The sequence below is a fragment of the Ochlerotatus camptorhynchus genome, unplaced genomic scaffold (assembly GCF_037179485.1).
Source record: "Ochlerotatus camptorhynchus isolate MF236.1 unplaced genomic scaffold, CSIRO-AGI_Acam_v1.1 ptg000021l, whole genome shotgun sequence".
Taxonomy (NCBI): Eukaryota; Metazoa; Arthropoda; class Insecta; order Diptera; family Culicidae; genus Ochlerotatus; species Ochlerotatus camptorhynchus.
The window spans coordinates 1,329,471-1,346,003 of record NW_027040513.1 but is presented as its reverse complement, the minus strand read 5'-3'; the positions used below and the strand labels follow the sequence as shown (position 1 = coordinate 1,346,003).

Here is a 16,533-nt window from a genome sequence, read left to right as displayed (position 1 = left end):
TCCAATTGTTTGGTGGAGAAATGTTATGGCCGCGATCGGTAAAGAAGAGTGTTATGCAAATCAAAATTCGACAGGGCTTGCGGTTTAATTTTTACCGATTCGAGTGAAATTTTCCAGAAGGGAATAGAGCCCGGTAAAAAAATGCATTAAAACAAAAAAAAAATGAATGAACAGTAATTTTCTGGGAATAAAACATAGGGTAAAAAATAGTCTCTGTGGATTTAATTGTCATGCTCTGGATCCAAAATTATCAACAGCAGGAATTACGGACCAGGTGGATCGACCAAGTAGGAGGCGACCTGCAGACTAGAGTAGAGTGGAGACGACTTCTTCGGACGGCAGAGCTCATCATACCCAGATTGGTAAGGAATTTCGGACAAAACAAGAACGACAATCGGGTGCACCGCTTTAGTTATCAAGTGATGGTATTCATCCTCCTGGAACGAAATGTATTTGCTTGTGTAATGTGGGTTAGCCAGCCGCAGCAAAAGCTTATAAAGTGCGTACAACAGAAGAGCAACGGATGAGTTTGGGGTGAAAATGCTACTTTAAATACGCAAACGTACGAGTAGGAATAGGCAGATGTTCTACCGCCTAGGCGATGACGATAACACAAAAATTGTTACGGGATTAATAGTAATAATCATATTTATGTTTATATAGAATAAGTATTGACGATACGATACGGAGCTTCTTACGACTCATCATCGCTGTTGGCTCCACCGGCTCGGGGCTTCGGTCCACCGGCCCTCTTCGCCATGATAATCTGGTCCACCTTCAGAATCGTACACGCAGCACCGACGGCATACTTCAGAGCCCAATATTTGGTCTGGAACAGGTCGTAGATCTTGGTGCTGTTCACGTCGATTGTCGACGGCTGTTCCGCATCGATGTCGAATCCTTCGTTCAGCTTGCCTTCCTTGTGTGCTAGATACAACTTGTTGAGGATTTCCGTCGCGTTGATTCCGCTGTTATCAGCCAGAGCCTTCGGGAATACTTCCAGAGCAACTGCAAACTTGCGAACGGCGTACTGATCCAAACCAGGCAGTGTATCAGCGTATTCAGCTAGCTGCCGGGCGAGTTCGATTTCGATTGCTCCAGCTCCCGGGAGGAAGCGTCCGTCCCGTGTGAGACCCTTGAATGTGTTGACGCCATCATCGATCGCACGTTCAATATCGTCCATGTAGTTGTCGGTGGAGCCGCGGATTACAATGGTGGCAATTCGGCTGTCTGTACCTTCCGATCGGAAGATGCAAACCGAGGTATCTCCCAGTTCGTTGACGAAGACATTGTCACAGTAACCAAGTTCCTCCGATCTTGGCGATGTCAAACGGGGCAATACGGTTCCATTAACGGCCTTGCTCAACCGGCGGAGATCGAATTTGGAGTTCAGGCGAACCGCCATCAATCCATACTTGTTCATGTAGTGCAAAGCCATGTCACCGAACTTACCTCCTGCGACGATAACCTTCGCTCCGGTGTCGGCGATGGCCTTAATCTGCGTTTCCAGGAGATTCTCTTCACCCTTGCTGAAGCTCTTCAACTCTTCGGCGCTCTTGATCAAGACAGTTCCCTTCGTTTCCGTCTGAATGATATCAACCGGGCAGGAGTACATTGCAATCTTGGCATCCTTGGCTGAACTGATATCTCCTTCGACAAATCTCTTGAAAACCATTCCATGGACCACCTCCGACGTGTGCAGTCCACTTCCCAGGATCTTACACACACGAATGTTGTCCACATTGAACGTGGTCTTCTCCGGCAGAATCGAAACGCAAGCTTTCGTAATCAAATCCGTGATAAAGTCCTCATTGCCCAACTGCTTAGACATGATCGAAGCCTTCATGGCTTCCTTGACCTGCTCCAGATTCCGGTAGTCCTTCACTTCGTGACACACCAGCTTCGGCAGAATCTCCAATGCCTTATCCAGCGCTTTCTCGTATCCTTCGGTGATGTCGCTGGTGGTCACTCCCAACCGCAGCAGTTCCTCAGCCACCTCCAACAACGCTCCGCAGAAGACTACCACGAAATTCGTGCCATCTCCAACTTCGGCTTCCTGCATCTGGCTGGCTTGGATCATCAGCTTCGCAGCCGGATGTTCAACATCCAGCTCCCTCATAATGGTACCCGCATCGGAAGTGACGAACTGCTTCTCGATATGATTGATGATCATTTTGTTCATGCCATTGGGACCGTATGCCGATCGTACTGAACTGGCAAATTCCTTGCAAGCATTGATGTTACGGTACACTGCTTCCTCCAAGCCGGAATATGCCTACGAGAAAATTCTCACGTGAGTCATCGTCGATGGAAAATGTCCGCCTCGCGGAAAGTAGAAAAAATTGCCACAAGCGTGGCGAAATTCAAACAATTTGCACTTACGCGAGCGCCTTCCTTCAGCATGGAAGCGAAACCGGGTGCTTTCGGGACGTGGAGAGCCATTTTTCTGCACAGATTTTCTTACAAGACACCGCAAAGCAAAGAATAGGAACACAACCTCAAACTCGTTTCTGGATGGGTACGACGAAAAACGGGTCTTTCTCGTGCAAGCGCTGCTGTTGTTCTGCACACATCGAAAAACGAGCAAACGTGAGGAAAAAACATGAAAAACACCCCCGCTTGGCAGATGCTCCTGGTTGTGTGTGTGAATCGGGCCCGAGTTTTATCGTTTTGCTGTCATATTTTTTTTCGACGGGGGAAAGGAAGATCGGTTTACGAGAATGTTCTGGATGCAGTACTAGAATGGGTACACTGAAACAAAGACCACAGTGAGGAATACTATTTTGCAGAAAACACTTATTATTTTCAGTATAACCAACAATCAATACGAAACTAACGATTTTAAATTGGCTCACCACTTTAGTAGCCTATTGGTCCCAAGCAAACGATTAACGTACCCTATTCTAGTCGAAATTCTATTACTACACTATGTTTGTTTTGATTCGCTATGAAAGTTTGACAGATAACATCAGGGGTGTGTGGATTCATGCAGAACATGCAGGGGTGAGTGAAATAGCTTGGGACTGCTTGGGACCGTTGTTCTGGTACTGAGTGAGCCAAAAATAATAATGATTTTCTTCGGGACCCAGTGGTCTTAGAGTTACCTCTATGCCAATAGGCTACTAAAGTGGTGAGCCAATTTAAAATCGTTAGTTTCGTATTGATTGTTGGTACTAGAGCTGAGCCAAAATGTTGAGCACGTTTCTTCGGGACCTTCTAGTCTTAGAGTTACCTCTATGATCGTACTGCATATGTTGCGGTCAACTCGACTCGATCCCGCACTTTCAAAATCACGTATGGTGTACCCCAAGAAAGCGTTCTGGGACCATTAATATTCAACATTTTTATAAATGACCTGTGTCTGCTGCTTTCCTTAAGCTTTCATTCGCTGATGACCTAAAAATGTATCGTGTCATAGCTTCTCTTCCGGATTGTATTGCCCTACAAGAAGATATTGATACTACCTATAATGGTATGGTGTGGCGATAACGGCATGCGGGTCAATAACATGAAGTGCAAAGTTATTACCTTCGGTCGCTGCAATAACCGCATTCTTTATCAATACAGAATGGAAACTGCACCATTGGAACGTGTGTCGTCCATCTGTGACCTTGGCGTTACCATCGATTCGAGGCTCAGATTCAACGAACACGTGAGCATTACCACTGCCAAAGCTTTTACTGTGCTGGGATTCATCCGTCGCCACGCTTCCGAGTTCACCGACATCCACGCTTTAAAAACTTTCTATTGCTCGTTGGTTCGTAGCATTCTGGAGTACGCTGCTCCGATTTTCTCCCCTTATTATGTAGCTCATCTTCTCACGATTGAACGGGTGCAAAAAAGGTTCTTACGGTTTGCACTGAGACAACTTCCTTGGAACGATCCGACCAATCTTTCTCCTTATTCTGACCGATGCAAGCTCATTTGCAGGCTATTTATAAATATATTTTCGATGCCATTGGAGGATCTATCGATTGCCCTGAATTTCTCGCACAGATCCCGCTTAACATTCCTCCTCGATGGTTTCGGAGCTCAGCTTTAATAGCAGTCCCACACCACAGAACAAACTACGGCTACAACAACCCTTTTGATTCGTGTCTTCGCTTGTTCAATGTTGTCTGTGACGAATTCGATTTTAACTTGACTAAAAACGTTTTTAGAAATAGGATTAGTAGTAATTTCTAGTTTATAAGTAAAATAGTTCAGTCTGTACGACTAGTCGCAGACGGTGATAAATAAATAAATAAATTGAGAAATAAATAAATATAAATAATAGTTTTTATATGTTTATAGATTATGAAAACTACTCGGAAAACTTAGTAAAATCATAGAGGTAACTCCATAGAGGTAACTCTAAGACTAGTAGGTCCTGAAGAAACGTGCTCAACTTTTGGCTCAGCTCTGGTACTATCATAGAGGTAACTTTAAGACTAGAAGGTGTCGAAATAACGTGCTCAACTTTTTGGCTCAGCTCTGGTACTCTCTTCGGTCCCAAGCTAATCGATTCACCCCTCGAAACTTAGGAAAAACCAATAACCCCTCATTTTATCTGTCAAACTTTCATAGCGAATCAAAACAAACATTGCGTAGTACTAGAATTTCGACTAGAATGGGATACGTTAATCGTTTGCTTGGCACCAATAGGCTAGTCAAGTAGTGAGCCAATTTAAAATCGTTAGTTTCGTATTGATTGTTGGTACTATCTTCGGTCCCAAGCTAATCGATTCACCCCTCGAAACATAAGAAAATCCACTAACCCCTCATTTTATCTGTCAAATTTTCATAGCGAATCAAAACAAACATTGTGTAGTACTAGAATTTTGACTAGAATGGGGTACGATAATCGTTTGCTTGGGACCAATAGGCTAGTCAAGTAGTGAGCCAATATAAAATCGTTAGTTTCGTATTGATTGTTGGTAACTCTAAGACCAAAAGGTCCCTAAGAAACGAGCTCAACTTTTTGGCTCAGCTCTGGTACTATCTTCGGTCCCAAGCTAATCGATTCACCCCTCGAAACATAGGAAAATCCACTAACCCCTCATTTTATCTGTCAAACTTTCATAGCGATTTGAAACAAACATAGTGTAGTACTGGAATTTATACTAGAATGGGATACGTTAGTCGATTTGCTTGGGATCAATAGGCTAGTCAAGCAGTGAACCAATTTAAAATCGTTAGTTTCGTATTGATTGTTGGTAAAATAGTTTCGCACAAGGGGCAAGACACAACCGGATTCGCTAAAACCAGAATACACCAGAATATACCAGAATACCAGAATACTTAAAAAATCATCATCTTGGCCAAGAAACATTTTTAAGGTGAATCTCTATCAAATTTCCGTTCGTATCCATTGCTAACAAAATACACATTTTTGCATTTCAAAACAACGAACAACCTTCTGAGTTTAAAATGAACACCTGGCAATGTGAAGTTGTCTTGGGTACATGGTCTAGTACTGCATTTGAACAACGTCAGTGTGTGGCATCATATACCGACGCCACCTTTCCCTTCCAAAAACGATAACTTCCATCCATCTTGTTTTTCCATCTGTCAGAATAATTTTCTCATCACTTTTAATCGTTTTCGATCGCCATTTGTATAGTTTGTTACAGTTTTTCGAGAATTTTCGGGTAAATTACCACGTAAAAGTGTTCAAGTTTTAATCTTTCTACACATTAAAACCTTGCCTAAAAACTGCGCGTAAGAGTCGAGTTGTGAACGTTCCGATTTGTCGCCAAAATCGGAATCAAAAGTAAAAAGGGTGAAAAAGCATCAGCTAGCAGCTGGAGCGGACGTGTGTTTGTGCTTAGAGGTCATAGCAAAATCTTTCCAACATAGGGCTATCGGAGACGGCCGTAATGGACATCATGGCTTCGAACCTTCAACAGCAACGGGCCATTACCGAGCAGTTGAGGCGAGAGGCTGCGATCCAGCGGGTTCCAGTCACACAAGCCGTGGCCGACATCGTCAAGTACGTCACGGAACATGAGGCGGAGGACTGTTTGCTGGTTGGTTTCTCCAGCCAGAAGGTGAATCCCTTCCGGGAGAAGAGCTCCTGCCAGATTCTGTAAGGTGGCAAGGGGAGTGGCGATGCGATTGACGATCAGTGCTCTCACCGCCTCCAGCGGCGGTAGTGGAAGAGGAATCTCAGTAATTGAACGAAATTGTTCGAAGCAGGATGAGTGGCGAGAAAAGTTCGAATATGGGAGGGGTGGGAACCTGACGTCATCCGTAGTCGAGTTTTTTTTTTCTGTTCACTTGTGTGTATTCTATATCAATGTTTTAGCGAAACGCAATGAGGGAAACACAGGCGTAATGTTTAGGCGTAGGTAGAGATTGCTTTATGTCATGCTCTAGAAAGAGGGTATTCGAAATCAGTGGAAATTGAAAACAGGAAATTAGCTTGTAGGCAGCAATAAAACAGGTTGAGACTTTTACTTCTGAATCAGGCATTTCCCCCATTCCCTATCGAAGGAAAATCCAATTCGCATTCACATACACGTTAGAGCAAAAAAAAAAAAATATATCGGTTAATAGTAGATTTTATCAGCATCAAATGGAATAGATTCGGGAAACTGACGGGAATTGCCGGGCGTTTTCTACTGACGCGCCAACTACCTAACTATTGCTACTACTAGAAAAGGTGAAACAAAAACTGACGAGGAATCAAACAATATACTATTTATTGAATGTTACTAATCGAATCTGTATCGTCCGGAGCGTCGGCCTTCGGAGTACGGTTATTCGCAGGTAGGAATGGCGGCACAGGGTATCGGAATCGAAAATCAGCACAATCAGAATCAGAGAGGTAGCCAAAGAAAAGCAATGCCTGTCCGGTGGGAGTCGCGCTTCGGATTAATAAATCGTAAACTATATTTATGTATTGTGTAACGGATAAAAAAAATGTAAGCCTTGTCATTGTGTCCGAAATGCCCTCTAGGTTCTAGGATTAGGTCGGATGAAGGTTTGCGGTTTCTTAACCGATCACAGAATAGTACATGGGAATGCTGCATCTGATTCCGGCGAAGGCATAATTTACGTCAGTATGGCCGCAAATAACTATCGGTGAGTACCTATTTCTTACTTCTTAATTGGCAAATCAAAGTTGGCACTCGTGGAGAATAGAAGAACTATGAAAGTGATGATGGTTTCAAAATTTTCCACGGGGAGGTATACGAGTGCAATCTTAAAATGCTTTTATTTTGCAAATGGAGCAATTCATGTTTGGGTAGTTTTAAAATAGCGTGCACCTCACCCGAGGTGACAATTGTCACTTCTCTGTCGCCTCACCTCATACGCCGCGCAGCATAGGCATAACAGATTTATCTTTTTTTTAATATTATTATTGATTTATTTGATAAGGCTCCACCGAATTAACGTTACAGAGCCGAGGATTCTTGTTCACTATACCAATACATCCTAAAACTATAGTCAAAAGGTACAACACAATAAACATTTTATCTTCCGCTATCCAATATGCCTCCTGCACCAGAACGGGAGCCGCTTCCAGTGGTTTCATTGTATGACACATTCGCCAATGGGGGACGCCAAACGTGATCAGCACTCACACACTCATCACGAAACGGTTGCTTTCCAAAGTCGACGACGCATCGACTGAAAGAACTGCTGAAGAAGAACAATGAAGAGGACCACACAATGGTTGCTGCCGAGTAAACAGACGATCGTGTGAAACACATTGAGAGTGGTCTGCTTCTGTCGACAGACGAGTGAACACTGTAACAGATTTATCTATAATGATACAGATTTTCTCAAACTTTTGATACAGATATCTGTGTATACATATTACAGATTTTTTGTCGAATCGGTAAACAAGCCGTTTTAACAACCCACAAACTGATTGATTACAGTTTGTGACTCGAACAGTCAACTGGATATTTTGACATTTGACTAGCATAATATTTTGATAGAGCTGGAAAATAAGGCGTAACAGCTTTTGTAAACAATGACTTCTATCGATGATTTCTAGGAATTCAAGGCACGTCCACTCAGACCAACCTAACCATCGGATAGGGGAAGTCTTTCCCTACTCGATGAGGAAGTTGGTTTGCGTGGGCGAACCTTGAATTTCTAGAAATCATCAAGAGAAGTCATTGTTTACAAAAGCCGTTAGGCCCTAATTCCAGCTCTATCTAGATATCGGAAATAAAGAATATTCGATGCAATTCTACAAAACATTCAAATAAAAGTTATGTGTTGTAACGTGTCCGACGCTTATCCGTCCGTTGCTCGAAAGCAACTGACAAAGAAAACTTTAGACTTAAAATCAGTGCTAACATTTGAAAACGGCACAAAAGCCATTTGTAAACAAATCCAGAACAACATGTGAAAAGGGCATACAAGCTTTTTGTAAACAAACCTTTGTAGGCCCTTTTCTCACCAACCGAGGGTCGCCCACGCAAACCAGCAATATCATCGGGAAGGGGAAAGTGTCCCCTACCCGATGATGTTAAAGGTTTGCGTTGGTGTCATATGGGTGGCGAGAAAAGGGCATAAGAAGGTTTGTTTACAAAAAGCTTGTATGCCCTTTTCACATGTTGTTCTGGAAATGGTTTGTGGGCCCTTTACTCACTACTTGAAGTACACCCACGCGACACAACAGCAACATCGGGTAGGGGAAATTTTCCCCTTCCTGACGATGCTGTTGGTTTGCGTGGGCGTTCTTCGGGTAGCGAGTAAAGGGCCCACAAACCATTTGTTTACAAATGGCTTTTGCGCCGTTTTCAAATGTTAGCACTGAAATGGTCTTTATTTCTTGTATTTGTGTGTTTTACATGTATGAGTTATTAAGTGACACAGATGCGTCTTTTCAACTTTAGTTCTTTTGAAATTTCAATTATTATTAATTACATTTCCTAGTCCTATCAGGCCTGTTTTAGAGAATGACCCAAGGGGTAAGTCATTCAGCACATTGTGCCGAAATTAGATTCGACACAGTTGGACACATCTTCGGCACAATCTCGTAGGCATTGGATTGTTGTAAATAAAATGGGAGCACGGTAGGATAACTGTCATTGAAGTTGTTCACAAGCAATGACATTTATATAAGGTCTGGGCCAACAGGCAGCTTGCTGATGTTAGAATCAAAAATGTTGTAAACATTGCTGAACATCTGCGAACAGATAGAAATACGTCACTGTCAACAGCTGTTTCGTGTAAAAAGACAAACATTGCAATAAAATGCGAACACCACTAAACATTTGCACATTTCACTAATACCAATAAGCCCTTTGGCCTAGACCTTATATAAACGTCATTGGTTCACAAGTCCCAGGTTCACACCATTACGTGCTGTTTGATTGTATATTTAGGAACATTTTCTAGAGCTTTTTGACGTTTAATCGCCGCACACTACTGTACCATTTAAAACGAACGAGTGCGAGTAAGTGAGAAACAGATTAGACAGAAAGATGATTTAACGTCAAACAGGTCTCTAATTGAAAATACCAGATCCACTCAGACCATCAGTTCACTTGTAGATCTAACTACGAAATGTAGGTTCTAGAGTGGGCTCAAGAGAAAGAGGCAGTTAATCAGACCCCATTAGTACCCTTAATTCAAATAATGCTGCAACTCACACAGAACAATCTACAGAAGTCTATTCATCATCCTCTATAGTTGGTCTCCAACAATGTTCCCCCGGTTCCAACTCTTTCCGGCCGCTGATACACACAAAGAAAAATCGTTGCTAAAATTAAAAAAACCATTGTTATAATTAAAAGTTTGCATTGGTTCTTTTTGGTAGAAAGCAGTTAGCTTTCAAAACGAAAGTCAATCAAGTGTCAATTCAAAAATGTTTCGGCCATTCATTTTAAAAGTTTAAACTTTCAAAACGAATTGTATTACTGTCAAATGAAAAGCCAGACAGTGTTGAAAGAAAAATATATTTTTTTTCTAATTCAAATCAAACTTTTAAAATGACATGTGGTATTTTCAATCGTAAAATTAAATATTTTCAGTTAAAAAACCATTATTTTCAATTTATTCACGTCGCTTTACATTATATATTATAATATGTGTTTTTATTTGGTTAATACATAGATCCAGACATATTTTTATCACTTGACATCAATAACAATAACAATAAATCATTATGACTACCCGATTTTCAAAAACGTCGTGGCGGTGGGTGGCTTCCTTCCGGACATCAGTCACTGATTTGGCAAATGGGGAACTATTTTATTTGATGCGCTATTTGTTGTTGAAAAACTGAGGCAAATATGTGATTACTGCGGAATTCCTATCACCGAGTTGAAGACTCGGTTGAACAACACATGCTGATGTCGTTGCTGCACTACGTTGATCACGTACATCATAAATCCTCCATCACACACAAGGGGAACAAAACAGGCATCTGTGGTGGAAACATTCGAATCGGCGGAACACCCGTAAATCGAAAATATTCAGCCGATGATGCCGTATCGGTCATGGGTTGATTTTCCATATTGGGAGATCGAACCAGAGCATTAGACAGGGTCATTTGTAAGAATGAGTTCCGTTCCACTGAAAACTACAAACAAGTTTGAACAACTCTTGAGGTAATGTCCTGGATAATGTAATGCATAATTACCTGGATACTAGATGAATTCAATCCGTTGAGTCAAGTTTGTCCAAATCTGGTGCTCTGAACTATGATGAAGTCCAACATTGGCCCTGCGAAACATCTTCAAGAATGTCGGAAGCTGAAAGTGATAATCTGCATCCCGGTTAGCTTTCTGGTTCCGGTTCTGCAAAATTAAAATTAATGAAAATTATATATGCGATCATTCCTAAAAATTCTCACCTTAATTATTTTCTGCCTGGTAAATCCGGTGGAAGCTGGGGTGGAAGCAAAGTGAGTGAAGTGTAAACTCCATTTCCATTCAATTGGAAGCTGCTTCGCCTTGTTTTGTGTCGCTCGTCATATTTAGCGCCAAACCGAAGTCCAGTGCTGCCAAAAACATCGCAATGAAGAGGTATTTTTGACAGTTCAACAACTTTTATTTCAAAAAATCACTTTTAAAATTACGAGTCGAAAAGTAAAAGAAACACTTTTAAACCAAAAAAAATAACTTTCGTTTTGAATATTTTCAATGTTAAAACTACACAATTTGGAAAACTTTTAATTTAAAATTACATTATTTTTATAGCAACAATATTTGTTCTTTGTGTGTAGACCGTTGCTTTTTACATCACGAAAGGCTAGGTTTCTTGTCTGCCTTTGAGGGCATTATAAAACCCTAAAACACAGGACTTCTATTATCCTATGAACACAAAACTCCAAAATTTCGCGCACCCGCCACTTCCCGCATCATCCTCAATCCGATTTATCCTTGCGATTTCAAAACAAAACATTCAAGCTTTCCGAAATACCGGGTTGCCGGGATGGGTATTTTACAAACAATCGCAGCTTGCTCTATGACCGGCACAATCGACACACCTGCGGCATACTGACAAAAAAGATGACCCAAGATTGGTGTGCGGAGTGACTTTCCCCTTGGAATGACCACCTTGGTGGGATTGGTTTGTTATAAATTTGAAAAAGGAGACTTAAAACTACTATTTACAACTACAACTAACCTACAACTACTATAAACACCTTACAAATTGCTTATCAAAGTTTATTCTGATGTATTGCATTTTTGCACAAACCTAGTCTTAATGTCAGCAATTTTGAAATCTAATTTTGGAAAGTTTGCCTCAAGATGGAGGTCGGAAATTCTTGTATCGAAAGGACGATCAAGTACCATCCTCAGCACTTTATTCTGAGCAACCTGGATTTTGTTCCTGTGAGTCAGTGCACATGATTCCCACACCGGAGCTACGTAGAGGATCGCAGGTGCAGTGATTTGTTTGTAGACAACCGGTTTGTTCACCCTTGAGAGACGGGATCTGCGGCAAATCAGCGGATACAGACACCTAACCAAGGCACTTGACTACAGTTTTCTCTACATGCGAACGGAAGAGGAGCTTTTCATCGAACAACATCCCGAGATAGGTTATTTCGGAAGACCACTCAACCATTGTGCCATCCATGATTTCAGTACAAGAGGGAGCCGGTTTTAGTTTGGGCGATTGCCGGTGGAGGAATATGATGGTTTGTGTTTTGGAGGCATTGATTTTGATTTTCCACGTAGTGGCATATAATCAGCAAAGGCGTTAAGGCATCGTTTAAGTTAGTTCATTATTTCGCGAGGCATCCATCCTTTGACAGCTATTGCGGTATCATCTGCGAACTGGAAAAACACGCAACCGTCTCCAAAGGGGAAGAATGTTGGAAGTGTAAATGCTGTAAAGCAAGGGGCCTAGCAGACTGCATTGCGGGACTCCTGCTGGGATAGAAAACCTGTCTGAAAGACAAGCATTCAACGATACCTTTTAAACGACCTTTGCTGGAGGTATTTTTTTCTTTGATTTGTTTTCCGTCGATCTTGTTTTCCGTGCTGAGCACCAATGCTACCGACGGGGGGAGAGGTAGCTCATCGATTCTTCCGGTTCGCCTCCTAGCATCAACCGGTGAACACTCGTGTTTATTTCAGTTACCGTGGGGACGTAATTTGTGATTAGTACCGGTCCCTTTCAAATTGTATCATTATTTATGTACGGTCCTTATATTTGAAATGACGTTTCACATTCATCTAGTGATGGCCGATTTTCTTACGAATAGTTGATTAATCGATTAACGAACCGAAAAGTAAAATATTTGTAATCGGTTATATCGTGCCGATTTAAGGATTAACATCTCCAGAGGATCCTCACCGATCGTTTTAAACATGTGCTGCACTCTCATTGGTGGAACAATGGCAGCACAGCGAACAAAAAATAATCGATTAGTTGTTACTCGAGTAATTAACAAATGGGACATCTCTGATTTAGGTGTGTTTGTTTTGATAAAAATGAGCGCAAAATTTCATCTCTACCGAGGGGGCAGCAAAACCACACAATTACCTTCAATACGGGGGGTATTCATTGGATGAAAGGGACCGTGAAAGAGGACGCTAATGTAGAAAGTTTTTCTTCCGACAGTTTCATCTTAGTATTTATCTTTGCTAGCATCGTGCTATAAGGTACCAGGCGATAACCAGGGTAGTTGATCGATAGCTCGATGACGTCATTTCGTTGGCGTCTGCAATGGGAAATTCTCATAGCAGGCGTTGACGATGGGACGTTGTCGAGTTGTTGAATAGCAACTATCGTGGTAACTCACCGATTACCTGTCGATCTGCCAAATTTGAAAAGACGCCTGCATTGAATTGAATAATAATATTCCGCCCACTATATCACAAGAAATTGCGAGTAGCTGAGTGGAATGGAGATAAGTTAAGCATTGGGTACAGGACCAAGTCTCCCCTGGGTGGTGCCAAAAGATGAGCGCAATAGAATCATCAAGTTGCCATAAGGCACGGAATGAGACTATTGCATGGCTGGGTAGTCAAAGTCTTCCATTCGTTAGTCATTTCAGGTGGATTAGAACAGGTTTAGGTGGGCGTTGGCCAGATTTGGATTTTTCAGATGTAATCCTGGATAGGACCCTGTCATTGAACGTCGCGTGAAAGTGGAACTTAATGAAGGTCTAAGTACTTTTTCGTAGTTTTTAGTTTTCGGATTTGAAAGATCGTCGGTTACAGTGGCCTGCTTACTGAGCAGAAAAACGCTGTCCCAGGTTCTTACATATCAAAGAGATTTATGGTAAAATCGCTTGTGTATCGTGTATTTTGCGAAACTCGTTGTTGTCGTTGGTTCCGGGTTTGAATGGATACACAAATTTGAGCAACGGTATTATGAGCGTTTTTGCTTACTGAGCAGAACATCATGAGTCTAATCTCAGGCCCATCCACATTCAAGATCTCGTCAATCGTTTTATTTGTTAATATGACTACATGGTAATAACAGCACAACTCGGTGATTAAAAAGGTGCTCGTCTGCCTAGTGGCAAACGTTTTTGCTTACTGAGCAGAAGACCGTGGGTTTAGTCCCAAGCTCCTTCGCGTTATATGATCGTTAGGACATCAATTCAGCTTATCGTTTACCAAAACGAACCCTGCTGCAAACCCAACCCTCTTATCCAACATCCCAGTGATTCCTCGTGGAATTGCAGAGGTGTTCTCGGCTTTCATCAAAGCGAGTGTCATGTCAACACAATCCTTCCCATTCCTTTCTTGACCTGTGTTAGGGCGCGGCCGGCGCTGTTATTGCCTAATTTAAGATCACCAGTTTTTACACATTGAGGATGATTGCTAGTCCCAAGCATCGTCTATTGGTTCTCTGTGTAATTACAGCTGATCTGGCAGTAACAGAGTAGCAACCGTGGGCGGTCAGGTCAATCAAGCTCAAGCTCAAGCTGAGCACCAATGCTACCGACGCCAGGGAGGCAGCTCCCACACCTGGACCCTACCTATCGACCCATCAACTCATGAGCCGGGGACCAACGGTTTTATTTCCCTTCCGAAAGAAGGCGTGATCAGAGATGTTATGCCTCAGAACATCCCGGCGGCCACGACTGGGATTGAACTCAGGCCTGCTGGGGTGATAGTTAATCACGCTTACCACTACACCACCACTACGGGTGATTTGAACGAGATGTAATGGGAAGTTGAAGTTACAAAGCTTGTACACAAGTCCAACATACCAAACATTGTCAAACGCCTTTTTCAACGTCTAGCAAGGCCATGACTCTGGACTTGGATACAGCTTTGTTAATTCGGATGTTATTCATCCCCCATACTAGCTGGAGTGCCCCTTCCTGAACCCGAACTGTTCCGGAAGGAGAATGTTGTTTTTCTCGACAAACTTGAGCAAACGATTGAGAATGAGTTTCTCGAACAATTTTCTCAGCGCTGAAAGGAGGCTGATTGGTCTGTAGCATGAAGGCAATGTTGGATCCTTACCGGGTTTGCGGATTGGTATAATATAACTTTTGCTACCTTCCGGATGTGGCGAAGAAAACGATTTGGTAAGCGTTTTTCTTATCGCTGCTTTTCTCCTCCCTTCCTTTTATCGATGAAATGGTGAGCGATCAACAGAGCTTTGAGCTCGTTCTTGTGAGAATGTGCAATGTGTCGTTTGTTCGATTTGCGCTCTATCGTTGCGTCCGTGTTTGGGATTTTTCGTTACATGTCTGAATTTTGATTTTATTTAATGTGACCCCCAGTAGGTATAGAAATTAAAGACGTAGTCCTACGTCAAAAATGAGATTTTCTGATTTTTTTTTCTTTGTTTGAATATGTATGTAGATTTTTTAGCTAGGATGGGCTAACATTATCTCATATAACTTGTGTTTCCCTCCTGTGACTTTTCGAAATCTTTTCGGTTAAATTTTACATAAGTGTACGCACATTTTATTTGGCATATTTTCACGGAAACTCAGAATTGTGAAATAAGGGTTTATTTTACATTTCAGCTTTTTAACACTTTCCTGAGTAACTAAGACACCATTTTCATGTCTGATCGAGAGTAAACCAAAAGCGTTGTTAGTAATATTGCCTTTTTTCTCATGAAATATTCTGTTGTTTTTTTTTTTTCTGGATCTCATTCGATGATAAATGTTCAAAATTGTGGGCTTAGGCACATTTTGGAAGCTGTTGAATAAGGGAATAATTATGGAAACTTAGACTATTTCTCTTTCTCAATGGAAATTTTCGGATTCAAATTTGAATGTTTGACAAATTTGAAATATATTGATTTTTGATTAGAAATCAAATCAGTTCAAATGATTCTTCAAAATATAGTGCTGGTTAAAGCAGAAACCATACAAATGTTCTTTTAATTTTGCAATCGGACTCATCTCAGCAGTGCATTTGGTGCAAATCTTAGTTTGGAATATTGTGATGACCCCTTCTTGTAAATACAATTTGGTTTTATCCTTTGCAAAATTCAAAAACCCGTTTCGTTTAAAAAATGCAATTGAGGGGATTGCAGAACCTGTTATTGCCGGTCATTGTCCTGGTTTTTTAACCGATCCCTTCAGCCGTAACGATAGCCAACAACATTCCTCGGTTTGTCTGTTAGCTCTTTTGAAAACTAGTTTTGATTACCTGGCTCAATGGACCATATGACTACTGCACGCTGGGGGATGCGACCCCTTTTTATTATCCTGCTTGATGGTCCTGATCGTGGCTGTGTCGTCTGTGCATATCCATCACTGGTGAAGTGAGTTGCAACGGAGTGACCATCACGCGGAAGCTCTGGCCAAGTTAGCTTTGCGCAGTGGCGATATCGTAACCAATGAGGTTCATCCGAGGTGCGATTATTGCTAGTTGAAAACTAATACCAATACCCCGCCTGGGGGACGTGAAATACCGTCCACCACGGCAATTTTTGACAACCCCGAAAGGGGTCATAATCTTTACCAAAAGTCTTCATTGGATGGAAGAATTCTATCCTCCAGTGACTTCCCCAATCAATTTTGGGGTCATATTAGTGTTGGGTTCCCTATCTATTGACAACTGTGATCTTCAATGGTGGTTAGCTCAAATTTGATCCGACATTGATATCTGTCATTATAGACAATTATTGGGGATTATTCTGCATATAAAT

At 41.8% G+C, this 16,533-nt stretch overlaps 2 protein-coding genes and 1 non-coding gene across 3 annotated transcripts; 2 read left to right on the top strand and 1 right to left on the bottom strand.

Annotated features, from left to right (window-relative positions):
- Window positions 1-407: 407 nt before the first annotated feature.
- Window positions 408-2,582, bottom strand: CCT8 (chaperonin containing TCP1 subunit 8). The gene is made up of 2 exons (XM_065225042.1): window positions 2,383-2,582; window positions 408-2,275 (listed from the first exon to the last, which is right to left on the bottom strand). Exons 1-2 carry the CDS (start codon window positions 2,440-2,442, stop codon window positions 695-697), a joined length of 1,641 nt encoding a protein of 546 aa, XP_065081114.1. The 5' UTR covers window positions 2,443-2,582; the 3' UTR covers window positions 408-694.
- Window positions 2,583-5,556: 2,974 nt separating this feature from the next.
- Ggamma1 (guanine nucleotide-binding protein subunit gamma-1) lies at window positions 5,557-6,074 on the top strand. Its single transcript, XM_065224899.1, has one exon. It carries the CDS (start codon window positions 5,859-5,861, stop codon window positions 6,069-6,071), a length of 213 nt encoding a protein of 70 aa, XP_065080971.1. The 5' UTR covers window positions 5,557-5,858; the 3' UTR covers window positions 6,072-6,074.
- Window positions 6,075-16,192: 10,118 nt separating this feature from the next.
- Window positions 16,193-16,333, top strand: LOC135704160 (U4 spliceosomal RNA). Its single transcript, XR_010517778.1, has one exon. It is a non-coding gene; the product is annotated as a U4 spliceosomal RNA (small nuclear RNA).
- Window positions 16,334-16,533: the final 200 nt, after the last annotated feature.